Raw genomic sequence first — 26,563 nt, forward strand, 5'->3', positions numbered from 1 at the left:
AAGTTCATTACAAGGAAAGCCGATTGTTACAAAGGAATTAATCCCTCGGCTTTGTGATCCTACCCCTACGATGCTACCTACTACTACTGCTCGTAGGTACCTAGTACCTACGGTGCTTGGGGCTTCGGGCCGGCGCGTCCCCGCTGCCGTCGTCGTCGCTGCTGAAGGCACTGCTGCCACCTTCAGACCCGAGGTCGCTCCAGCCGTCATCGCCGCCGCTGTTCTCTTCCTCGCTGTCCTCTTTAGAGGACCCGAGGAACTGAAAGGGCTTTCCACCCATCGGCTCGTCGTCGTCGGAGGAGGAGTCGATCTCCTCTTCCGAAGAGGAGTCGACTCCGTCCGAAGAGGGGTCTTCCTCGTCGCCGTTCTCCGATTTCTCTGGAACAGGAGCCGGAGGTCTTCTCCTTCAGTCATGGGCTCGTCCTCCTCGGAGACGACCCCGAAGTTGAACTCCTCTGCATCCCAGTGCAGAGGAGCCAGCACTTCATGCGCTGCAGTTGGGTCCCACTCTGGCGTCGGCTCCCGACTCTCCGGAATGGAGTCGATGGAAGAAGCAGGGAGGGGGGAAGAAGAAGGAGAAGAGGAGGAGGAAGAGTCTCCAAAGGAGTTGGAGTCGGAGGAGGAAGAGATCGCCATGACTATTGGCACTGGTGGAGTGGTGTTTTCTGCGCTACTGGCTTTGGGAAGAAGAAGGAGTTCGCTGTGAAGAAGAGCCGATTCGGGGTGAGATTAAATAGCGAAAATATGGAAGATGGATTGGCGGTTTCACATTCTACGAGGAGCTAGTTGAAGAGACGTTGCGTCTTACTTGGTGGTTGCAGTGTGTTTAATGAGCATTAACGGGAAGATGAAGCGACAGATTGATTTTGGAACTATCATTGCCAAAACCAGGGGGGCATGCGTTATCGCCATAAATTAACAGGATTAATTTATAGGCCAAAAGCAAGATGGTCTTAAAGCAGAAGATTGAAGAAGGCTTGTAAATCGGCTCCTACGTGAGCATTTGGGCCACATGGGCCATATATCTTAGATTTAGTTCAAGATTAGAGATAGAGTCCAATCGGGACAAGATTAGCTTAGATTGTTTCCCAAGTCTCCGGACTATAAATATGTACCCGATGTTATTCATGAAAGAAGAACGTCATCACGTCTCGCAAACAACAATATCGGCGCATCGCCACCCTTAATCCTAGGGTTTCATCTAAGTAAGCGCCATGCTGCCCTGATCGCTTCTCGCGATCAGGGCAGCGTTGTTCTTGCTTTTACCTTGGTATTACTTGTACTGAAGCGTTTTTGATGGCGAGTAATGCTAGTTATCCTGATGTTCGTAGCATGGCTTTTGGTGGATCTGTTGTGCTTTGTTGCTTATCATCTACGAATATCATGTTGTCTCTGTGCAGTCATGTTTTAATCTTATGCTAGTTCTTGTCGCATAGAATTAGTTGCACAGGGACAACGCCCTGCTTCTTTTATGTCTAGTAGATCTAATCTATTATGGTTTGCTCTTATCTCTAAGAGTTGGCGTAATATCTGTTAGATTAGGCCTTGCAAACGGGTTGGATGATCCGGTGGCGTACTAGATGCTTTATCTTAGCCTTAATAGGGATTATTCCGGGAATCGGCTCTTGCTAGTTCTTAGGCCTCTGTTTTGGGTTTTGGTTTAGTTATCTGTTATGTTCATTAGGCCCAGTCACGTGTAGGATGTTCCGATCTAGCAGTGAAGCTTTTACCATCGTGGATTGGATTGACTAGATTTAATTGAAGCAGCTTTACAGTTATTTGCTTTATTCATTAATATCTGGATAGGTGCAGATCCAATCTGACACCGGGACTCGATCGACTCTTTAAAGCCGATGCAAGAGTCGTCCCGGGGAGCCGACCACGGCTCGGACTTATGTTTACACGTGTCTTTGTACGCAGGAAACTGTTTGGAATACGTTTGCACCCTCCTGATCGGGTATAGGTCAGGTGGCACGCCCGGCTTTCCACGGAACCTCCAGGCGTGTGACGGAATTGCGGGCCGTCGACGAGGGAGCAGTGCCTGCCAGCGCCCCGGCGATGTCCCGGCTCTTCGTGTTGCCTATCGCTGGTCGCCGGTGGGTTTCGACCGACAACAAGAAGCCATGAGAAGCATGAATTCATCCAAGTGGACTGCAGCCATGGAAGATGAAATGAAATCTATGAGTGCCAATAAAGTTTTGGGACTTAGAAAAAATTCCTAAAGGAGCCAAAACAGTAGGCTGCAAATGGGTCTACAAGACGAAATGTGACTCCAAAGAGAACGTAGAAAAATTTAAAGCGCGACTTGTGGTGAAAGGCTTCACGAAAAGAGAAGAGATAGATTACAATGAGACATTTTCACGATCTCATGTAAAGATTCTTTTAGAATAATTATGGCCTTAGTCATTATGATCTAGAATTACATCAGATGGATGTGAAGACGACATTCCTGAATGGGGATTTATATGAAAATTTTTACATGGCACAGCCGAAAGGTTTTGTCATGGAAGGCAATGAAAACTTAGGGTGCCGCCTGAAGAAATCGATTTATGGCTTGAAGCAAGCCTCAAGGCTGTGGTATTTGAAAATTGATGAAACAATAGGAAAGTTTGGATTTAAAGAAAATGAAGAGGACAATGGCATTTATGCAAAGTTCAAGAACGGAAAATTCATTTTCCTCATCTTGGATGTGAATGACATTCTGCTAGCTAGCAGTGATGTTGATCTACTACCGGAGACAAAGAAATTCTTGTCCTCGAAGTTTGATATAAAAGATCTCGGTGAAGCTTCATTCATTTTAGGAATTAAGATTCACTGAGACAGAAGAAATGGGATGTTAGCATTATCACAGAAGGCATACCTAGAAAAGATATTAAACAAAATATGGTATGCATATGAGCAAACCCACACCTGCTCCAATAGCCAAGAGCGACAGTTTCAGGAAATATTAGTGTCCCAAGAACAAGTACGAGCTCGAATAAATGAAGGCAGTGCCTTGTGCTTTAGCTGTTGGAAGCTTACAGTATGCACAAATGTGCACACACCCTGACTTGAGTTTTGTTACCGGAATACTTGGCAGATACCAGAGTGATCCAGGCATAGAGCACTAGAAAATGGTAAAGAAAACTTTACGCTATGTGAAGGGTACAACAGGCCTCATGCTGACATATACAAAAACAGAATCATTAGAAATAGAAGGATATTCAGAATCAGACTTTGCAGGAGATGCGGATGATAGAAAAATCCACGTCTGGATATATCTTCACTCTTGTAAAAGGGAGCGATATCTTGGAAAAGCTCCAAGCAGTCAGTCAAAACATCATCCATGATGTATGCTGAATTTGTAGCATGTTATGAGGCCTCAGGGCAGGTCACATGGCTTAAGAAATTAGTACCCGGATAGAAAGTGGTCGACAGCGTAGAAAAACCACTGAAATTATACTGTGGCAACAAGCCAGCAGTATTTTGTGCTCATAACAACAAGTCGAGTGGTGCTGCCAAACACATCGACATTAAATTTTATGTTGTTATGGAGCAGGTCCAAGATCAAATGATTTGTCTAGAACATGTCAGAACAAGCAAGATGTTAGCGGATCCGCTTACAAAAGGCCTACCACCCAAAGTGTTCAAAGAACACTTAGCCGGCATGGGTTTAAGGGAAAGCCTATGATTCTTGGACAAAGATAGCCCAAGAATAAGACTCTGTTCCAGACCGGAAAGGTTAACGTGGCTGTCAATCTGACGGTAATAACTGTCATGACGAGTCACGCCCTATACACTGATCTGCGATGGGATGGACCAAATTCAGATACAGAACAAGAATAAGAACAATGAGGGATCAAGGGGGAGAATGTTGGAGTTGATCTCCACGGGCCCGATCCAAAGATCGGGCCGGACCCCTTGAACACGCCCTGATCGGGGGCGTCCAGCCCATATGGCTGGTGGGCCCCCGTCGCTCGCGCTATATAGAACGGGAGAGGGGCCGGGGCACGCGACACGAGATTCACCACAGCCACAACCCTCTCCCACATCCCTACCGATCTAGGGTTTGCGCGAGGCCGACGGGAAGCTCCGCCAGCGTCCTCTCTACTCCACCACGACGACCGGATCCGCCACAGTGCCGGTGGAGGGCCGGAGGGTTTCCGCTACCCATGTCGACCACCGTCGCCGCCGGACCCGCGCCTCGACGGCCCGAGCTCCTCTGCGCCATCAGCGCCATGGCCTCCGCCTCCTCTGCACCACCCGCCGCTGATGGTCTACGCCTCCTCACCTCTCTCTCTCTCTTGTAGTAGATGAAGGATGAACAACTTGTTTCACTACTCAGAATGTTTCCCCATACCCGATTTGTTTGCCTAGAATAGATCTTGTACAGAATCTCAGAAAGATTGAACCTAACACCAAGGAGAGGACGCGCACAAGATCGCTCATATTCCAGAGGTCACATTAGAGTAGCTGATGGTTAATTCCCACATCATCAATTACGTGTCAAGATCTAGCATGGTAATAAAGATCCTTCTCGCTAATGTCTTCTTCTATATACGATGTATGTACCTTCTTTGTTTAATTTCTGTGACTTGTATACTGCAGGTTGGTCGTTGTTGTTGGGCCGGCGGGAGGATATATAGCAAGATCTGCTTCATTCGGAACGGAGGGCAAAGCCTTGCCAAACTCTGAAGAAAATGGATGATGGGTAAATATATTATGTGCTCATTGTAAACTAGTCGTATTATGTGTTCATAGACAAGCCGAAGTTTGTCTGGGTGAAGCAAACGCTGTCGTGCTGCCTTCCACGACTGGATATGCTTGGGACACGCATTATGCAATTGTATAGTGCTTGCACAGTTACATGCCTGCATTAGCTTGTACCTCATGGCTGCAACTGCAAACATTCCGGACCCATTTTCGGTTATTAGCAGGCTATCCCATTAATTACCTGCAGGTGAGTTCAGCTTACACATTATCATTCAGCTCATCACTCTACTACTTGGAAGAAATACTGATCAACGGGCCAATGTTTTGCAGCCCACATTTTCTTGCGACCCCGCGAACGGCGTCAGCATGCTGCGCAACGGCGGCGCTGTGAAGCTTTTCTAGTGTTGCCGTGCATGCAGTCGGCAGTCACAGCAACACCAGCCTGTGTGGCTCACCGTGATTTCAACCAGTTTGCATGAGTTTCTTCTCTTCAATATAAAGACCAGTTTGCATGAATGGAGCGAGAGACAAGGCGAAGGTTGAGAAGAATTGAGATGATCTTCGGTCCGTCTGATTCTTATCTGGGCGTGTTGCTTGTTCCTTCTACTTTCTGCCATGTTGGTTTAATTAAGCAATTTGTTGAGCTAGCTGCGCATTCCCAGAGAAGTTTTACACAATACCACTCTGTAATAATATTGGTTGTTTTCGATATAATAATCCGTTAAACCGTTATTCCAAAACCTTGGCTGCAATGTAACTTCCGACCACTAGTAGACTTGTAGTGTTGTTGTGTGAGACTGAAGAAATTGTCCGCGCCAAAGCTACAAACTAATTTAACTTTCGTCCGGGTTGTGTCTGCTGGTAAAGAACCTTGGCTGCAATTTGATTTTTTTGGGCCGGCGATGTTACACGGGCCATGAGCCAATGAAAGTGACCACAGATTGGAGGCCCAAACCGGTACCCCAGCCTGAGAAATTGGCTGGAGGCCTAAACCGACACGCCGTTTGCTTGTCCGTCGGCTCGGGCAGGTGCAGGATGACATGACGGCGGCCGCGGCGGCAGCAAGATGCTAGCGTCCAGTGGTACCAACGGCGAGGATGCCATGAAACTACGGCAGCAAAGCCGTACGTCGCCGGTGCTCGATCAAGGTATATGCCAAGCCACTTGGGCATTCGCGTTAAATTCGGACCACTATAAGCCGTGACCTACACCAAACCATTTCCTGCTGATAATCTGAATGACTGATGAAATTCACCAACTGAAACACCAATCTTAGGCTGCTGCTGAGTTCTTTCTTTACACTGCAGTCTTTTTTTAATAATATATATAAAACAGGAGGGGTGCCCACCCCTACTGAAATTTTATTGCAACCTTAAACTGATCTTCCCATCCCTTATTATGAGTGATGTATATCATAGGATACACACACTGTCCGCCAAATCTATTTATCGCGCGCGATTTTCCGTCGCCACGTCGCAGAAGCGCTCGCCCCTCCCCTATTCATCTTCTACCTCGCGACAGGGGAGGGGGCGCTGCTCCAGCGAGCAAAGGGGGGAGGGGAGGGGGTGGGAATGGATGGTAGGTGGGCGGAGCGGCCGCCGGCGAGGTCGCCGGCGGCCGGGGTGGTGGAGGGCGGCGGTGGCCTTATGAATCGGGTTGCTCGGGGTGGGGCGGCTCCATGGTCGCCGGCCATAGAGGAGGGTTTTGGAGGCGGCGGCGGCCAGGCGGAGGGCGCGGCGGCGCGGGAGCACCGCCGGCCGGGCGGGGCTGGATGGCCGGTGGGCGGTGCCGGCGGCGGGGGCGAGGAGAAGGCGGCGGCGCGTGGCGGCGAGCTCGGTTAGGGAGGGCGGCGGCGGAGGCGCCGGACCCCGGGAGGCAGGGGAGGCGGGGGTAGGCGGGCGGGGCGGCGCTTCTGTGATGTGATGATCCCATCGCAGATGCGATGAATAGAACCCCCACACTGTCATTCTCTTAATTAGGTCCTGTTTGGATCACATGACGATTATCATAATTTATATTATACATTGGATTATTATAATCTTTGACTCTTCTCAAGTGCTGGTTCTCTTTCATTCTGGCTAATACCGAATATATACGTTGTCCTTTGCTTCAAGGCCACACCATATATACAAGATGATTCCTCTCAAGTGCTGTGGTTCTCTTTCGTTCTGGCTAATACCGAATATATACTTTCTCCTTTGCTTCAAGGCCACGCCATATACTTTCCTTAAAGGCTGAGCCTTCCAATCTATAACGCTGTTTTAGAATCTATGCATGCAGTTGGCCTTTAGTAAAAGTTCCAAGCACTAAAAGCAATCTGTATAAGATTTGAGAATCTATGCTTTGCTGTTTGCCTTTAGCGCAATTTCCATAAAGAGAGAGAAAAAAAGAAAGAGACCCGCGATCCACCACTTGGTGCTTACCATCCTGACCGTTGCAGCGCAAGATTGGATCGGATGTAAAAAAAAAAAAATCGAGCGAGCGGCGTCCGAGAATTGCTCGAGTGACGTATAGATTAATCTTTGTTATTTTGTTAGTGTATATATGTTCATGTAAAATCTGTTTTTAAATATTTATTTTGTTTAAAAATATGGAGCTTATGAAAATGGAGTGATTTAGTCATTTAGAGGATAGAAACACTAGATGTTGCCACTAGACCATATTCGACTGACTTAAGGCCACTAAACACTCGGCTGTCAGATCCTTTTAAAAAAAGTAAATTTCACTGGCGGTCCCCAAACTTGTCTCGAGATTTCAAGTAGGTCCCGGTACTCTCAAAATGCACATCTAGATCCCTGAACTTGTCCCGAGTTCTCATCCCGGTCCCGGTACTCTCAAAATGCACGTCTAGGTCCCTGAACTTGCTAATCCATTTCATATAGGTCCAAATCTCCATAACATGCTCTCCAAACAGTACGATTAAGTGAACTAACAGGTGGGGCCCATATGGCAGTCACAGCGTCATCGATCAGAGCGTGTACAACCCCTGACTAAAAGAACTGAAGAGAGAATGAGTAGTGTTAGCTTAGCTCTACTCAATGTTCAATAGCTGACAACATTCAGTAATAGCCAATAGCAGATCGACGACATGAGCCTTTACATGTGCACAGTACTATTGGCTATTGCTGAATGTTGTCAGCTATTGAACATTGAGTAGAGCTAAGCTAACACTACTCATTCTCTCTTCAGTTCTTTTAGTCAGGGGCTGTACACGCTCTGATCGATAACGCTGTGACTGCCATATGGGCCCCACCTGTTAGTTCACTTAATCGTACTGTTTGGAGAGCATATTATGGAGATTTGGACCTATATGAAATGAATTAGCAAGTTCAGGGACCTAGACGTGCATTTTGAGAGTACCGGGACCGGAATGAGAACTCGGGACAAGTTCAGAGACCTAGATGTGCATTTTGAGAGTACCGGAACCTACTTGAAATCTCGGGACAAATTTGGGGACCGCCAGTGACATTTACTCTTTTAAAAATCTAGCCGACGCTCACCTTGGTCTCCGGCTCAGTAGTTGAGGACACGCTACTCTACTCTGCCCAGGCTCTAAACCTCGGCTGCGGCGAGCTGACAACCACGTCGATTTCTACGCCTCCAAGGCCACGCTTGCGCCGCCTTCACCAAGCTCCCAGCCTCGGCTGCGGCAGCAAACGCGGAGACCCCGTTGAGCTCCTGATCTACGGCGTAGCTATGACCACCAGCACGTCAACACGCTACGGTGCGTACATTATTACTGATAGCTCATTCTCTCTCCGGCAGATCCGTCTGTACTTGCTCTGGTTCTGAATTCAAGTTCTTAGCTTAGATCCTCACCCTCACCCTCACTGTGCTACTGCAAAACAGGGTAACTTCGAATTTGGAGTATCTAGCAGCTCTTGGATCCTCTTCGATGTTCGATCTGGTCTGAGGAAGCTCTTGGTTCCAAGAGTTGACTAACTGACTTGTGCACACAAGTCCACCTAACACCGAAGTATTGAACTACTCAAGATAACAAGACTTTGGTGGTACGACTACAACTACTGTACACATCGATCACAGTTCCTCTGCTCAGTCTGCGCTCTCTTGGACGCAACGCAATTGGTTGCCGCGTGTGCGCAAGAGAGCAGAGGCCAGTAGCCATGACCGGGGCAGCAGAGATGGTAGCCGGAGCCGTTGTGGAGCATGTCGCCGGCAAGCTCAGCGAAACCACGTTGGAGAGGATTGTGGGAATGCTCTGGAACTTCAAGGATGATGTTCAGGACATGAAGAAACAAATGGGGACCCTACAGGTTGTGCTTAGCTACGCCGACAAGCGCTCACGAGGGAGAGGGACGACTGACGATGATGCGTATCACCATGTCAAATAAGATGAGAAGTATCAGGCTGCAGTTAGATAGGATTGCTGATGATGTCAAAAAATTTAATTTCCTCCTACCTCCGGTGTCGTCAATAGAGCAAGCTAATAATGAAAGGGGGAGAGAAACGTACATTGGTGCTAGAGATGATGTTCAGATGGTGGGAAGAGAAAAAGAGAAGAAGCATATCCTCAAGCTATTCCAAAACAATGGAGATCGAGAAAGCTCTATCATTGCTATTGTTGGCCTTGGTGGAATGGGTAAAACAACTATTGCAAAATTTGTTTACACTCTCAAGGAAAGCAATGAGTTTCACTTTGATCTAAAAGCATGGGTCTATGTCTCAATGGACTTCAAACTAGAGAAAGTTATTGCTGATATTATCTCTGAGCTAGATGGTCGCATTATTCCAGTAAAAGATGTTACTCTGCAGCATCTAAAATCTCAGCTTGAAAACATACTCTATGGCAAGGTCTATCTTATTGTGTTAGATGATTTATGGGAGGAAAGTAAACATACCATGAAGGAGCTGGTGGACATGTTACAATCTGGAAAGAAAGGCAGCAAAATAGTAGTAACCACTCGTAGTGAAAATGTTGCTAGTACACTCTTTGACGTGGGGTCTTCACATTTTCATCTGGTTGAACAAATTAAACTAGAGGGTTTATCAGATGACGAATGCTGGTCTATCATGAAGCCTCATAATTTAGGAGATGATCAAATTATTGACTTTGTGGACATTGGTAAAAAATTGCAAAACTATGCAATGGAGTACCTCTAGTTGCTATGGCTCTTGGTTACATCATGCGGAAGAATTGGAGAAGGATGGCTTGAAATCAAGGACAGTAATATAATGGATATCACGGATGATGACAAGGGAATTCGGAAGGGCCTGCTGCGAAGCTATCACCACATGCCTCCACAACTTCAACTTTGTTTCATGTATTGCTCTATCTTTCCTAAGAGTCGTGATATTGATCATGATAGCTTGATCCAGCAATGGATTGCTTTAGGGTTCATTCAAAGTAGTGACAAACAACTACTTCAAAAGATTGGTACTGAATATGTTGATGATAGGGATGTCCTTCTTTAATATCTTGACTTGTCCTACAGTAAGTGAAATAATCATCTCCTCGTTGTTTTTACGAAATCAAATCTATTTGTATTAAAGATCTCAACTGTACCTTTTTCTTTTGCAAGGTATCATCTGCAAGGATATTCAAACCCACACTTAGACTTCGTATGCATGATATGGTAGATGATCTTGCAAGACATACTGCTGGTGATGAATTGTGGTACACAAATGGTGCAGAAAACTGAGGGACCGAAAGGGGCGACCAGAGGGGGGTGAATGGGAGGCAATAAAAATTCTTGCAAGAGGAAGCTCCAGCTAAGTCCCAAAGCACACACCCAACCCTTGACATAGGCACAACGTGGAGTAGCTATGGAGGAGCTACACCAACACACGAAAGCTCTAGGAACAACCGAGAGCAACTGCGGAAGCAAACTCGAAGAGATAGAGCAAAACAGGCACGATATATGTCACCGATTGAACCGACGTAGATAAACTCGTCGGCGTCGGTTAAACCGGTGAGACAGAGCCGGCAGCAGAAGAAGGGTACGCACCGGTTGATCCGACGCAGAGGTTTGAACAGCGTCGGTTCAACCGGTGAGCATACACCGGATGATCTAACAAAATCAAACTCTGGCGTCGGTGCAGTTGTCCAGAGAGGCAACAAAACCGAGATTCCAACGCATTGGTTAAACCGACGAAATCAAAGGCTTTGCGTCGGTGCAATTGACCAGAGAAGCTCCAAATCAAAACGTTCTGAACACCGGATGAACCGACGTCGACCAATGTCTATACACCGGTCAAACGATCAAAAACAGCACGCTGGAAACATGCACTGGTTGAACCGATGCTCATGGAGAGCTAAAACACCGGTGCAACAAGTGAGAAACAGAAAACCCTAACGCAGGAAAAACCCACTCACCGGTTGAACCGACGCCAATGAGCACAAGCGTCGGTTTAACCGGTGCTCGGAAGAACTCTGTCCAGAAATGTTTTTCAGTCCGCTTTCTTCCAAGAACTCGATGATCAAGTGGCCAAATCAAGTCCAAATCTCACCAAATTTTGCAGGCATGATCACAAGGGACTTGTGAACACGTCCACGAAAGGAATCGATGAATCACTCCATGGTTTGGGAGAAATCGAAGAAATCCTAAGCATGATTGGGGTTTTCTCAAGAACGCCAAAACTTCAATTCGAAGGAGCTCGTGAATCCGAGGGTTTTAGGGTTAGACAAGATGGATTAGGAACACCCCAAGGAGTCACAAAATCGTCAAGAAACAACCCGTCATCTTGAGTTCGAGAATCGACAAAGGAAAATCGAATTTCAATCAAACCAAAGCACAAATCGTATGAGATTGAATTGATTTCAAAACCCCAGAGGGCACAAGGAGGATTCGGCCTCCTTTCCCGATCAATGTCAGTACAAAAATCTCAACCATCCATACCTCTGTTTCCTAGAGAGGAGAGGGAGGAAGAGAGGAAGGGGCGCCAGGAAGAGGGGTGGCGTGCTGCTCACTGGGCCAAAAAGGAGAGCCAGAGAGGGAGAGGGGGTTTTTAACCCCAACAACTCTCAACCCCAAAAGACTAAACTACCCCTAGACTCAATTAGACACTAGAAAGCCCGTAGGGGTAAAACCAGAAAAAGATACAAGGACTCATCCGACGGTCGAGGTCCTTTCTTCGAGTCGAAGTCTTCTCCGCGATGCCGCCGTGTGGACGAAGATCCGGTTCGCGGTTTTGGGAGGTCAACGAAACCCGGGTAGGTGGCCGGTTTTGAGAAAACCGCCAAAACTCCACGCGCGGGAAGATTCCTTTCTCCACGCCATGGCCCTAGATGCCGTTCCCACCTCGGCCTTCTGACGACCCTAGATGCCGCCCGACGCCCGTCACCTCCTTGCCTGCAGCGAGGCCCTAGACGCTGTCGACGCCCGTCGCCTCCGTCAGTCCCGAGACCGACGCCCGTGCCTCCACGACTTGGCGTCTTCAACCACCGTCCGCCTCCTTGGTTTTGTGGTGCAAACCAAAAAACCCGCCTTCCGTCGCCGCTTGCGTCCTCGATCAAGGAGTGGACGTCACAGCTGCTGCCCGGCCCGAGCTCCTCCACGACAACTCTCCGTCGACACACGACGCCCGTGTACCTGCAATCCAAAGACCAAGCGCACGATCACACCGCACGGTTGACAATTCACTCATCACAAGCAGGATAGAGTACTCTCATTCCTCAATCTCCCCCTTGATGAGTGCATTGTCAACACACCACAAAGCGAACCAAGATTGAAACAAAAATAGTGAAGAACAAAGAAGCAAGAGAGAACTTGAACAAGTGACAAAAGCTCGAAAGAAGCAAGAACAAGTCACTTGACCAAGCAAAGATCGATCCCCTTAGACAAGGGCAACGGCTCGACGCAATCGATCAAACACAAGCATGACTTCTCAAAGACAGAGGTAGGGCTCGACACAGTCATGCCAGAAGCAGAGGGAAAACCAGGAGCTAATCAAAGCAGAAACTCCCACTGAAATGCATTTCCCCTTTACCAGTGCAACTCTCACCAAATGTATGCACTTTCAAAACCCTGTGCACAACAAGTTTTTGGAACTCTCAAAAATCAAACAATTTTCCCTTTGTTCGATCACTAAACTTCTCCCCCTTGTTGGCACATGCACACATCAAGGCTAAAAATGACCTAAAGCTCCCCCTGAAACTGAGACTCCCCCTGAACATATGCTATGCAATGAATGCAATGCAGGAGGTGTTAGGGAAAGCATTCGGGGATACAATGATATGAGCAACAACTAGTCACAAGCACGTGTGCATCCATAAACAAGGCCTGCATCTAGCTCAGCAGGGTATATCAAATCAGTCTAGAGCTAGGCAAGCTCAGTTTAGGAGAAATAAAAGCATCACCCATGATCTAGCACTAACAAGTAGGGAATGGAGAACAGTGCTAATCAACTCATACAGGTGAGCTAAAAACATCCAAAGCATGTTGTGAATATTGATTTTGCAATCTCATTATATCAAGCAATTTTAATGCCAGGGGTTGAAAGCTTGTCAAGCTTTACTTAGCAACGAGACCAAGCCTATGCCAAAGGCAATCAGAAGCTTAAGGCACTCGTTTCAGTCATGCACAGCCTTGCCCGGGTTCTCACAGGTGCAAAGTGAGCCGTCCCGAAAGCTCGATCAGTGCGACAAGCAATCCCACCTGGATCTTTCCATTCCATTTCAAGCACAATTCAAGTAATTTTATCAATTTTAGATCATGTCAAGTATGAATTGCTGAACGAAAAACTACACTAGCATGAATGAGATAGCAAAGCATATCAACACGCCCTAACATGCTAGCAGCCAAGACAGGATGACCATGTTTTCAAAATTTCAAATCAAAATAGCTTAACTCAGATGAAGTCATATACACAGTGGAGCAAGTTATACATGATCACATTTATAAACTCACACTAGCAAGCACTAGGAGATCATAGCAATGTATACAAAGAATGCTAGTGCAAGTGAGGTAATGCAAAATGCAGAAATGTACAATGCATATGCATAATGCAACTACCAAACCTAAAAAACCAAGAGAAGAACAAATAAACCCTACAAAGCTAACCAAAGAAAAGTCAGCAATCAAAAGGGGTAACAGACCCCAAGCTCCCCTCGCAAGCGAGCAAAGGTGTCCTGCTCAAGAGGTTTGGTTAGGATATCTGCGGTTTGCCTCTCTGAAGGAACATGGATCAAGTCTATGTGGCCTCTCTCATGATTGTCTCGCAGGAAGTGGAACCGGTTATCTATGTGTTTGATTTTGGAGTATAGGACAGGGTTCTTTGCAATGCTAATAGCAGACATGTTGTCTATAAAAATGGGAACCCTATCAAAACTCAGTCCATAATCCTGCAAGGTTTGTTTCATCCATAGGATCTGGAAGCAACAGCTAGCAGCGGCAACATACTCAACTTCTATGGAAGAAAGCGCTACGCTAGCCTGCTTGCGAGAGGACCAAGACACCAAAGATGTACTGAGAAATTGACAAGTGCCGGATGTCGACTTGCGATCCAACCGACACCCACAGAAATCGGCATCAGAAAAGCCCACCAAAACCAGAGAAGAATCCGCAGAGTACCAGAGACCAAACTCAGGGGTGAATTTCAAATACCTGAAGATGCATTTCACCACCTGCCTATGGGAGGTGCGCGGCGAAGCCTGATACCGCGCACAGAGACCGACGCCGAACTAAATGTCCAGCCGCGTTGCCGTCAGGTATAGGAGAGAGCCGATCATGCTCCTGTACTCCTTCTGGTCCACCGCCTCACCATCCAAGTCCTCATCAAGCGCCGTCGATGTGCTGATCAGAGTCGGCTAAGGAGACAAGTCACTCATGTCGAACTTTTGCAGCAAGTCCTTGGTGTACTTCGCTTGATGAACGAACGTGCCCTGAGGATTTTGCTTGATCTGCAGCCCGAGGAAGAACTGCAGCTCACCCATCATGCTCATCTCGAACTCCCTGGACATCTGCTCAGAAAACTTGGAGACAAGAGCGTGAGAAGAGCCACCAAAGATAATATCATCCACGAATATCTGAACTAATAAAAAGTCAGTGCCAGACCGCATGAGGAACAAAGTTTTATCCACACATTCCATTTTAAAACCCTGAGCTAGCAAAAATGTTTTCAGTCTATCATACCAAGCTCTAGGTGCCTGTTTCAAACCATAAAGTGATTTCTGAAGTTTATAAACACGGTTTGGAAACTTGGGATTTTCGAAACCAGGGGGGTGTTTCACATAAACCTCTTCTTCGATAAAACCATTTAAGAAGTCAGATTTAACGTCCATTTGGAAAACTTTAAAACCCTTAGAAGCAACAAATGCAAGAAAAATCCGAATCGCTTCCAAACGAGCAACTGGGACAAAAGTTTCCTCAAAATCAATCCCTTCTTTTTGACAAAACCCCTGGGCAATAAGACGAGCCTTGTTTCGAACAACCAACCCATCCTCACCCTGCTTGTTTTTTAAAACCCACTTCGTTCCGATGGGATTAAAAGCAGGTGGAGGCTCGACTAAAACCCAAACTTGGTTTCTTTCAAAATTTTCGAGTTCCTCATGCATGGCATTGACCCAATTAGGATCAGAAAGAGTGTGTCCAATATCTTTGGGCTCAAAAGAGGCAACAAACGCTGAATGAGTAAGGCCAGCGATACTTGTTACCTTGGACCGTGTGACTCGTTCATTGAGATCACCTAGCATCTGTTGAGGTGGATGACGACGCTGAATATGTCGCGGTGCTTCCCTTGTTGAAGTCGTCTCCTCCTCAACCAAAGCTGGTGCCTCCTCAGGTGCAGCTGGTGAAGGCTGAGTCACCTGCTCGACTGGCCCCCGGGAAGTAGACGTAGTAGGATCAGGGCCGTCATCATCGTCGGAGCTCGTGGCGGAGGCGACTGGGTCCACAGCACGCGTGGTAGCCTCAGCATCACCCTCCGCAGCTTCTTCATCCTCATCTTCAAAGATGGAGGTGCCGAGCTCATCCTCTCCTGCAACTTCAAAGACAGAAGCATTGCACGGTGCAGTCTCGTCGAAAGTGACTTCGCAAGTCTCTCTGACGATGTTAGAATCAATAAGCAACACACGGTATGCTCTGGAATGAGATGCATAACCAAGAAAAATGCCGTCAGACGAGCGAGACTCAAACTTATCAAGATTTCCTTCTTTCAGCACAAAACACCGGCAACCGAAAACTCTGAGATGGTCAACACGGGGCTGGCGTCCAAATCGCAACTCGTAAGAAGTCTTGTGCAAGAAGGCACGCAAGAAAATGCGGTTGGACACATAACAAGCGGTATTGACCGCCTCAGCCCAGTACTTTCGAGGAGTCCTATGCTCGTCGAGCATCGTCCTCGCCATCTCAACTAGCGTCCGATTCTTCCGTTCTACAACTCCATTCTGCTGTGGAGTGTAGGGAGAAGAGTACTGGTGTTCAAGACCTTGATCACTGCAAAAGGTGTCAAAATGAGCGTTTTTGAATTCTGTGCCATTATCACTGCGAATTGCTCTTATGGCCTGGGGTAGCTCGTTTTTCAACCTCAAGATCAAGTCTCGAACAAACTCGAAAGTCTCATCCTTGGTTCTCATGAAAAAGACCCAAGAATAGCGAGAAAAGTCGTCCACGATCACAAGAACGTACTATTTCCCACCAACCGACATCACCCAAGAAGGACCGACTGTGTCCATGTGTAGCAACTCCCCAGGATGAGTGGTCATCACCTGATTAACAGGCGGATGAGAAGTAGCAATCATCTTCCCGTGGCGACACGGATGGCAAACAAGGTCCTTTTCAAACTTTAATTTGGGCAATCCTCGGATTAGGCCAAGTGAGCTAAGTCTAGACAACAAGTCGAAGCTCAAATGTCCAAGTCTCCTATGCCACTTCCATATATCAGAAAAAGGACCAGCCAACAAGCAACAAGAAGGGCCAAAAGGAGTTCTAGAGAAATCGACCAAGAAAACACGGTCACGAGGAACGATCCGGCAAACTAGGTCTCCTCTGGAATCCAAAACTCGAGAACAACCCTCCTTGAAGCGAACTTCAAACCCCTCATCAAGAAGTTGCGAAACAGAGAACAAATTAAAGCCAAGATTCGAAACCAAAGCAACCTCTCTCAGGGTGAAGCGATCATAAACTCTTAAAAGCGCCAACACCACGTACCTTGCCCTTACCATTATCCCCAAATATGATGTATTCTTTATGGCGCGTTGGGGAGAGGCTGGAGAACCATTTGTCATTCCCGGTCATATGGCGCGAACAACCAGAGTCCATGATCCACTTGTTCTCCAAGGCTCCAACCTGCACATCAGTAGTGAGACAAAGGGTGAGCAAATGTCTCAACACTGGGGTTAGCAAAGTGTGAAGCAAACCAGTGTCGAGCCATTTGCTCTACAGAAGGGTTAGCAAAATTAGACAAAGCGTATCCCCTGTCCCATCTACCGCGAGGCTGACGACCACCACCGCGAGGAAAATGTGGTGCATCGTAACCTCCACCAAAGTCTCGGTCCCGTGGTCCATAGCCGTACTGAGGACGACCAGGAGCACGACCGGCAAAGCGACCACCAGCTGGAGCACGGTAACCACCACCGTCTCCCCGTCCTCCACCTACACGGCGTGCCCTAGCATCTTGCCTACCACCACGCCGAGGAGGACCATGCACCCGAGCAGAGTACATGTCCGAGTTGCGTCTCTCCTGCTCACGCCTCACAGCCCGCTTTCTCCTGAAGCAAAACTCCTCCAAGTGACCATCTCTCTCACAGTACTCTCAGTGGTACCTCACCTCTCTCTTGGGAGGTGGAGGCCTAGCCTGCGGACGGGGAGGAGCAGCCCCCTTCTTCTGGGCAACCTGGGCTGTGGCAGCAGGGAGCGTATCGAGGGGATTCCTCAGCTCATTTAGCTTTGGAACCCAAACCTGCTTCTGTGGAGGTGCTTTCGATGGTTCTTTAAGCACACCATCCACGGGGTCAACAAGCGAAGGCTGCGTGTCGTGCTAGCAGTGTTTAGAGCACTTGGAGCTCCAGCAGGCTTGCCGATCTTACCATACAGCTTGTCAAAGTCTGACTTCGTGTATGTGTAACCGACCCCAAAACCATCACCACGCTTAAACTGCTTAATCATCATGCCCAACTGCGGCTCACTACTAGAAACCCAACTCAGAATCGCCCTAAGATAGGTATTCTCATTCTCCAGGTTGGCTTTCTCTACCACAAGATTATCCAAATCAGAAATCAAACCAGGGCAAACATGACAATCAGTAGGTGGGCTAGACTCCCCGACCTTAGTCTTCTCCAAAGATTTAATCAAAGCGTTCTTCTCATCTAGCTCCGACCTAAGCATGGGACAAAGCTTACACGCACCAAGCAAAACTGGCCTAGACTTCATCTCCTCTAGCTCGCACACAATAGTAGCAAATTTAGATTGCAAAGCGGCTAGATCAGACTTAAAGATAGGACACTCATCACATTCAAGCACATCACTAACTATGGGAGCGTCCTTGACCAGTTCAAGCTCATGCTTGGCCTTGGCTAGGTCGTGAGACACGTCAGCAAGTGAAGTCTTAGCAACATCTAAGTTCACGACGTTCTCATCATGCTTTGCACGGAGAGTAACAAGATCATTCATGTGAGATATGCAGCCAGCGCACTCATCCTCACTAGATTTCTCCCTAGCACAAGCCAGCTCAGCCCTAAGCTTTCTACGCTCTCTAGCTGCTTCCTTAAGAAGCCTCTTCTGGTTGTCGAGAGCGGCGTACAACTCCCTAACCTCAGCATCAAGGAGGTCGATGATGGAGTTTACCTCTGAATCACTCTCGGATTCAGGAGAAGAGTCGACGTGCGTCGGTGTAGCATGTTCACCCGAAGACGCACGAGCGCCATTTGCTTCACCCGCCATGGTGCAGAAGCCTTTGCGCCGACCGGCCGCCAAGCAAAGGCCGATGAAGCCGGTGGCATCCTTGTCCCGCTTCTTCTTCTTCTTCTTATCATCGTCGTCAGAGGTCGGTGAAGAAGAGCGGTCGGTGTCAGAGCTCTTATCGAGGTCGCTGAGCTGCGCCAGGAAATCCTTCTCCCGCTTCTTGGCCTTGTACTGGAAGCGCTTCTTGAGCGACTCCTGGTCGAAGCATCCTCCCCGGTCACGATTGCGGTGCTTGTGGCGCCGACGCTCCTTGTTGGAGCCTTCCTCGTCGTGGTCGCGGTGACGGTAGTAGTCGAAGTTGTTGTTCTGGCCACCGCCGGACTTCTTGGGGCAGTCGGTGATGAAGTGGTTCAGATCGCCGCAGTGGTAGCACCCGGGGTTCTTCTTCCTCTGCCTGTTGTGGTAGACACGTTGGAACTTATTGATGAGGAGGCACAAGTCATCATCGCCTAGTGTCTCTAGCTGCTCATCTGTAACAGAAGGCATAGAGGCAAGAGAAAAGCCAAGAGCAGAGTTAGCATTAGAGCTCGATCCACCTGGGCCAGTCACAAGAGCGACACTCTTGGAAGGATGGGCACCATTGAGCTTAGCTCGTGTCTGGTTATCCACCTCGGTGGCCTTGAGCTTGCTGAAGAGCTCATTCACGGTCAGAGTCTCATAGCCTGCATACTCAATAATCATGTTCACCTTGAGATACCACACAGAGCGGTCAAGTGCGTAGAGCAACTTGAGGGCCTTCTCATGCTCTGTGTACTCAAGGGCATCAGCAGATTTGTTCGCATTGACTTTGTTCACAATTGATTGAAACCGACTGAACATGTCGCCAACGCTCTCACCCGGCCCCTGTGTGAAATTCTCGTATTCACGCCGGTGAGTCTCGAACAACCTAGACTTGACCTGAGGTGTGCCCTCATGGTAGTTCTCAAGGCACGTCCAAACCTTGTGGGCTTCCTGAAAACCCTGGACGCGTGAGAACTCCGCACAAGAAACGCCAGCGAACAAGGCATTGACAGCCTTGGCGTTAGCCTCGTGCTCGGACACCTAACGAGGAGAGGTCCGAACGGCAAGCATCTCGTACGCCTGGTTCTTGGTAATATCCCAGACCTCGGCTCCCATGCTTTGCAAGAAGGCACGCATGCGAACCTTCCAATAAGCATAGTCCTCGCCGGAAAACACTGGGATCTTAGCAAGACTCGCCATGGTCGCCAAGTGGTTTTCAAACCGGTTAAGGTACTGAAAACCTCAACCAGGCTCTGATACCAATTGAGGGACTGAAAGGGGCGACCAGAGGGGGGGTGAATGGGGGCCAATAAAAATTCTTGCAAGAGGAAGCTCCAGCTAAGTCCCAAAGCACACACCCAACCCAAGAGACCTAGGCACAGTGTGGAGTAGCTATGGAGGAGCTACACCAACACACGAAAGCTCTAGGAACAACCGAGAGCAACTGCGGAAGCAAACTCGAAGAGATAGAGCAAAAGAGGCACGATATATGTCACCGGTTGAACCGACGTAGATAAACTCGTCGGCCTCGGTTAAACCGGTGAGACAGAGCCGGCAGTAGAAGAAGGGTACGCACCGGTTGATCCGACGCAGTGGTTTGAACAGCATCGGTTCAACCGGTGTGCATACACCGGATGAACTGACAAAATCAAACTCTGGCGTCGGTGCAGTTGTCCAGAGAGGCAACAAAACCGAGATTCCAACGCACCGGTTAAACCAACGAAATCAAAGGCTTTGCATCGGTGCAATTGACCAGAGAAGCTCCAAATCAAAATGTTCTGAACAACGGATGAACCGACATCGACCAATGTCTATACACCGGTCAAACGATCAAAAACAGCACACTGGAAACATGCACCGGTTGAACCGGTGCTCATGGACAGCTAAAACACCGGTGCAACAAGTGAACAACAGAAAACACTAACGCAGGAAAAACCCACTCACCGGTTGAACCGACGCCAATGAGCACAAGCATCGGTTTAACCGGTGCTCGGAAGAACTCTATCCAGAAACGTTTTTCAGCCCGGTTTCTTCCAAGAACTCGATGATCAAGTGGCCAAATCAAGTCCAAATCTCACCAAATTTTGCAGGCATGATCACAAGGGACTTGTGAACACGTCCACAGAAGGAATCGACGAATCACTCCATGGTTTGGGAGAAATTGAAGAAATCCTAAGCAAGATTGGGGTTTTCTCAAGAACGCCAAAACTTCAATTCAAAGGAGCTCGTGAATCCGAGGGTTTTAGGGCTAGACAAGATGGATTAGGAACACCCCAAGGAGTCACAAAATCGTCAAGAAACAACCCGTCATCTTGAGTTCGAGAATCGACAAAGGAAAATCGAATTTCAATCAAACCAAAGCACAAATCATATGAGATTGAATTGATTTCAAAACCCCAGAGGGCACAAGGAGGATTGGGCGTCCTTTCCTAATCAATGTCAGTACAAAAATCTCAACAATCCATACCTCTGTTTCCTAGAGAGGAGAGGGAGGAAGAGAGGAAGGGGCGCCAGGAAGAGGGGTGGCGTGCTGCTCACTGGGCCAAAAAGGAGAGCCATAGAGGGAGAGGGGGTTTTTAACCCCAACAACTCTCAACCCCAAAAGACTAAACTACCCCTAGACTCAATTAGACTCTAGAAAGCCCGTAGGGGCAAAACCGGAAAAAGATACAAGGACTCATCCGACGGTCGAGGTTCTTTCTTCGAGTCGAAGTCTTCTCTGCGATGCCGCCATGTGGACGAAGATCCGGTTCGCGGTTTTGGGAGGTCCGCGAAACCCGGGTAGGTGACCGGTTTTGAGAAAACCGCCAAAACTCCACGCGCGGGAAGATTCCCGCCTCCACGCTGTGGCCCTAGACTCCGTTCCCGCCTCGGCCTTCTGAGGGCCCTAGACGCCGCCCGACGCCCGTCACCTCCTCGCCCGCAGTGAGGCCCTAGATGCCGTCGACGCCCATCGCCTCCGTCAGTCCCGAGACCGACACCTGTGCCTCCACGACTTGGCGTCTTCAACCGCTGTCTGCCTCCTTGGTTTTGTGGCGCAAACCAAGAAACCCGCCTTCCGTCGCCGCTTGCGTCCTCGATCCAGGAGTGGACGCCACAGCTGCCGCCCGGCCCGAGCTCCTCCACGACAACTCTTTGTCGACACACGACGCCCGTGTACCTGCAATCCAAAGACCAAGCGCACGATCACTCCGCACGGTTGACAATTCACTCATCGCAAGCAGGATAGAGTACTCTCATTCCTCAAAAACATCAATACGATGAGAGATAAATTGAATTGCAAATAGCATTTATTGATAAATGATAACAAGACATCATCGATGACCTATAAAGCTTTGCCAACAAAGGTAAGGGCCATCAGTTTTAGGGAATGTGATAGACTACAACTTCCTCAGCAAGCACTCTCACACATGTTATATTTGAGAGTTTTGGATTTGAGTGGATGCCATGTGACAATGCTACCAGTTTCTGTTTACAAATTAAAGCTATTAAGGTATCTTGATGCCTCTACCCTTCCTATCTTAAACTTATCAAAATCCTTGAACCATCTGCTAAACCTACAGACCTTGATACTTTCAAATACTTCCCTGAACATATTACTCAAAAATATTGGTTGCCTTCAAAAGCTGCAATACTTCGACCTATCAGGATGTGTCAGCCTTTGGGAGCTTCCCATTTCTTTTGGAAACCTAAGTGCTCTTCTTTTCCTAAACCTGGCAAGCTGCCATGAACTGCATACACTTCCAAAATCCTTTGGCGATTTGCATAGGCTTCAGTTTTTGAACCTATCTGATTGTTACAAACTCCAATCACTACCAGATTCTTGTTCTCAGCTTCATGTTCTGACACATCTTGATCTATCAGACTGCTATAACCTTGAAGAGCTCCCAGATTGGATTGATAAACTGTCTAAGCTTGAATATCTGAACATGACAAGTTGTTCCAAGGTTCAAATTTTGCCAGATTCTCTATGCAAACTCGTGATGTTAAAGCATCTAAATTTGTCATTTTGTGTAAAGCTTGAACACCTACCTTTTTCTATTGGTGATTTACGACTTCAAAGTTTGGATATTGAAGGCTGTTTTTTCCATGGGAGCTTGCCCGTTAGCATATTTAACATATTTAACATGTCTACACTTCAGACTTTTGAGGCAAGACTAGCATTTGAAGAAGATGAAGTTAAAAAAGTGAGAGAGACTCTGAATTTACAAGGATATTGTAATCTTGATGGAGGAAGCAATGATCTATGGAGTCAAATTACAGAGCTCGAGAGTACTCTTTGCAATGAGCTGAGGATAGACGGCCTTGAGGAAGTCGAGCATCTAGAAGGGGCAGAGCAAGGCAAACTGTCCACCAACTTGAAGCTTACAAAGCTGTTTCTTGGATGGGAACATAATGAAGATAGTCCGGTGGAGCAGGCAGATGCAGCTACTGCCATATCAGTGTTGGCGAAGCTTCTGCCTCCTAGAAGTCTCCAACACCTCGACGTACGTGGTTATATGAGCATAGACTTCCCTAGGTGGATGCTGGACATTTCTTCCAACCTACCTCATCTTACCACCATCTTTCTTGTCGATCTAAATCAGTGCAACTGCCTCCCCCCTCTTGGGCGCCTGCCAAACCTCAGAGCATTGACCTTGACGGGAATGCCCAATATCAAGAATGTTGGTAGGGAATTCTATGGGGACTACAGGAGCTGCCAAAAGCTAAGAATAATTTATTTGAGATCAATGGACAGCTTGGAGGAGTGGTGGACAACAAGATCGTCTGCTGAAGGAGAGTTTTTAATCCCTAATTTGCATTTGTTGGTTGCTTTGGATTGCCCGAAGCTGAAGTTCATACCTTACCCCCCAAGGAGCATGGTGTGGTCGCTAGAAAACAGCAATCACGTGCTGCCAGAACATGGGTTTGGGAACCTATTATCTAGTAGTTCTCCATTTTACCTTACGATTGGGGAGGCATCTATTTCTTCTGAGGTGTGGCGTCGGACCCAACGCCTCTCTTCAATCGAGGTTCTGAACCTTTGTGATGTTACCGACCTTAGAATCTTGCCGGATGCTATTCGATGCTTCAAGTCCCTCCGAACACTCGAGATAGACTTATGTGTGGACTTAGAGACACTGCCAGAATGGTTGGGAGACTTGACTTCATTGAGAGAAATTCGTATCAGCGAGTGCCCAAAGCTTTCTTCGTTGCCGGAAAGCATACGTGGCCTTACTGAGTTGAAGAAACTACGGATAAGTAAATGCCCAGAACTGTGTGAGAATTTACAAGGAGAGGACAAGCACAAGATGGCTCATATTCAAGAGGTCACATATGTGTAGCTGATGATTCCCACGTCATCAACTGCGTGCAAAATCTAGCATGGTAAGCTCCTTCTCACTGACGTCTTCTTTTACATACACTGCCTGTTCGTTTTTTGTTAAATTTCTATGACCTGTATTCTGCAGTCTTTTTTTTTTCTGCGGAGGGTAATTAAGCAAAGGCTGGCCAAACTCTGAAGAAATTAAATGAATAGTAGACAAATATATTATGTGCTCGTTACAAACTAATAGCATTTGAATTCGTCTGTGCCATTGAACTGCAGAGAGCTACCTCCTGGGTGCATTACCAAGACGCGATGTTGGTCTGGGTGAAGCGAATGCTGTCGTGCTGCCCATGTGCTCCATACTGCAGAGGGATAAGCATGCTTGCACACACAATACATGCCTGCATTAGCTTGTGGAGTTGTATAATGTCGAGACCCCAGCTCGATCGTGTACGGCGTCAGCATGCCGGCTCAGTAACGGCGCGGGTTGAAGCTTGTCGCAGCACCATCCTGTGTGGGCTCACCACCATGATTTCGATCAGTTTATATGATTTTGTATAATGGAACGAGAGACAAGGTGGTTGAGATGATCTCCGGTCTGATTCTGATCTGGGTGTGTGTTGCTTGTTCCGTCCTACTTTCTGCCATGTTGCTTTAATTTAGCAATTTGTATTGAGCCAGCTAGCTGCACATTCCCAGCTAGCAATTTTTGCGAACACATGGTTGATCATTTCCCATGTGATTCGATTTTGTGATGAGTGATTGTCAACATTGACATTTTGGATCTGTTTTTCTTTTCTCTTTTCCTTCGGGTATTCTAATCTGGCACACGAGGTGTGTCGTCTGGAACGTGTTTCTTCGGCTTGTGTTGTGCAGGAGTCGAGTCGGGAGATGGTGGTCGACGGCGAGGTGAAGATCAAGTAGGACGTACCGTGACGACGGACCGCGGAGGTAAGGACGGACGTGAGGCTTGGATCGAGGGACCGGATCGCCGGGTGGCTAGCCATGTGGCTGACACTTGGCACATCGACAAGCGCGAGGACACGTGGAGTGACCGTGTTGACCGGGTCAAGATGGCGAGCGTCGAAGTAGAGCGCGGAGCTCAGAGGACTTGGCGGCCCGGATGATCGAGGACTGCGGTGACACGTGTCAGGCCCGGTTTGATGGTTTGGGCCTCAAAACCATCGGTGGCGGGTTTACGGGTTTGGGCTTCAAAACACGGGCGGAGGTTCCGAGGACGGAAGTCTCGGAAGGACGGCACGTGATGGCATCGGGGAGGTTGCGTGGATGCAAGGCTACCGATGAGGAGGTGCGGTGGCCGTCGGATCAAGGTGTGACCCCGAGTCGACGAAAATAGCCCTAGGGTTAATTAGTTGGCTCATGTATCTTAGGGGTAGAATCGGCAGAGGAAAAATACTATAACATGAGGGCTTGCCCCTCCTTCTCCTCTTGCCTCTCATTTTCCCATTCTCTAGCTAGGGTTTCCAGATTTCCAGAACAGTGAGAGGTCCACTGCAGTTGTAGTGTTTGTTCGTGGGAAGCGCACCCCTGTAGTGTGCGCGTGTCCTCCGGGATTTTGGATCAAGGTGTGTCAATCTTGTGTTATTGTTTTGTTCATCCCGAGTTCCCCCTTCCCCTTCTAGTTTCCGGTGCGATTTCTTCGTCTAGCGATCGTTTGAGTTCATTTTTCTTGCACCGATTCATTCTATGACATGAGAGGAGCATTTCCACCGGAGGAAATCGATTGAAACCTCATGAGTTTGTAGATCGGGCAAGATTTGTGTTCGTCGATCTAGAAGTGGTAGTTTTGGGTGAGATTCGCGATTTCTCTTGATTCACTTGGTCAAGCTCGAAATTTCTTTGGGGGGAAACGGTCACCTACATGCCTAGATCTCTTGGCTTCGATTTCGTGACCTGAGATTGAGTTTGGACCAAGTTTGGATCGAAATTTGGAAAGGGCGATTTTGTGTTCGTCGGTTTCGCCCCTGTCCAGGCAGCCGCGGACAGTCCGGGCTCCCAGCCGCGGACAGTCCGGGTGTCGGTCGCGTGCACAGGCAGGCTTCGGCCTCGCACGGTCTCTAGGCGCGGACAGTCCGGCGCCAAGCCACGGACTGTCCGGCCCTTCTGTGGTGCGTTTCCAGCAGGGTTGCCGCACAGTCTCTGTTTCAGAAAATAGCCAGCGGACAGTCCGGCTATAATTTTGTATGAGAATTTTTCTGAACTGCTCGCTCTCGCAGTCTTCAGAATTTTCCAAGCGGACAGTCCGCCCGGTTCTGTCGGACAGTCCGACATGGTCAGGTCAGCATCGATCGGTTTCTGTTCGGTGCCGGCGGACAGTCCGCACCTGGTGGCCCGGACAATCCGACCTCCCAGGTCTTTGTGCTGAGTTGAGTCAAGCTTGTTCGGCCCTTGTCCGTCTTGTGTTCAGTTTGATCTCGAGTTTGTCCAACACTTCGTGTGCTACATCTAGCTACTAGTTAGCTTTGTGTTTTACACTCTTGAGTCGAGATCGTGTAGAGGGTTCGGCGAGAGCTCCAAGTTCGAATTCGAAAGAATTTTTGAAGGCTCCTATTCACCCCTCCTCTAGTTGCCTAGTCCGGTCCTCAATTGGTATCGGAGCCAGTTTGGCCACTTAATCGGTCCGTGATCCCGAAGGCGACATCATGGATCATGGGTTTGGCCACTTCGGCAAACCGCCCGAGTT

The 26,563-nt window shown here is 48.1% G+C and overlaps 2 protein-coding genes and 1 long non-coding RNA gene across 5 annotated transcripts; all 3 read left to right on the top strand.

Moving 5' to 3' along the window:
- Positions 1-2,047: 2,047 nt before the first annotated feature.
- LOC120660499 lies at positions 2,048-5,384 on the top strand. Its single transcript, XR_005669630.1, has 3 exons — positions 2,048-4,500; positions 4,588-4,939; positions 5,023-5,384. It is a non-coding gene; the product is annotated as an uncharacterized LOC120660499 (long non-coding RNA).
- A 2,788-nt stretch (positions 5,385-8,172) lies between these two features.
- Positions 8,173-25,444, top strand: LOC120660500 (putative disease resistance protein RGA4). Of its 3 annotated transcripts, XM_039939046.1 has the most exons (6): positions 8,173-8,416; positions 8,542-10,144; positions 10,233-10,344; positions 21,798-21,898; positions 22,694-23,918; positions 24,139-25,444. In XM_039939046.1, the coding sequence occupies exons 4-5, from the start codon at positions 21,872-21,874 to the stop codon at positions 23,873-23,875; spliced, it is 1,209 nt and encodes a 402-aa protein (XP_039794980.1). In that variant the 5' UTR covers positions 8,173-8,416; positions 8,542-10,144; positions 10,233-10,344; positions 21,798-21,871; the 3' UTR covers positions 23,876-23,918; positions 24,139-25,444. The 3 variants fall into 3 exon arrangements, with proteins under 3 accessions (XP_039794980.1, XP_039794978.1, XP_039794979.1); XM_039939044.1 differs by having other exon boundaries at positions 21,798-23,918; XM_039939045.1 differs by having other exon boundaries at positions 8,542-9,974; positions 21,798-23,918.
- Positions 9,019-9,813, top strand: LOC120662624 (disease resistance protein RGA2-like). Its single transcript, XM_039941733.1, has one exon. It carries the CDS (start codon positions 9,019-9,021, stop codon positions 9,811-9,813), a length of 795 nt encoding a protein of 264 aa, XP_039797667.1.
- Positions 25,445-26,563: the final 1,119 nt, after the last annotated feature.

The sequence above is a fragment of the Panicum virgatum genome, chromosome 2N (genome assembly GCF_016808335.1).
Source record: "Panicum virgatum strain AP13 chromosome 2N, P.virgatum_v5, whole genome shotgun sequence".
Lineage (NCBI taxonomy): Eukaryota > Viridiplantae > Streptophyta > Magnoliopsida > Poales > Poaceae > Panicum > Panicum virgatum.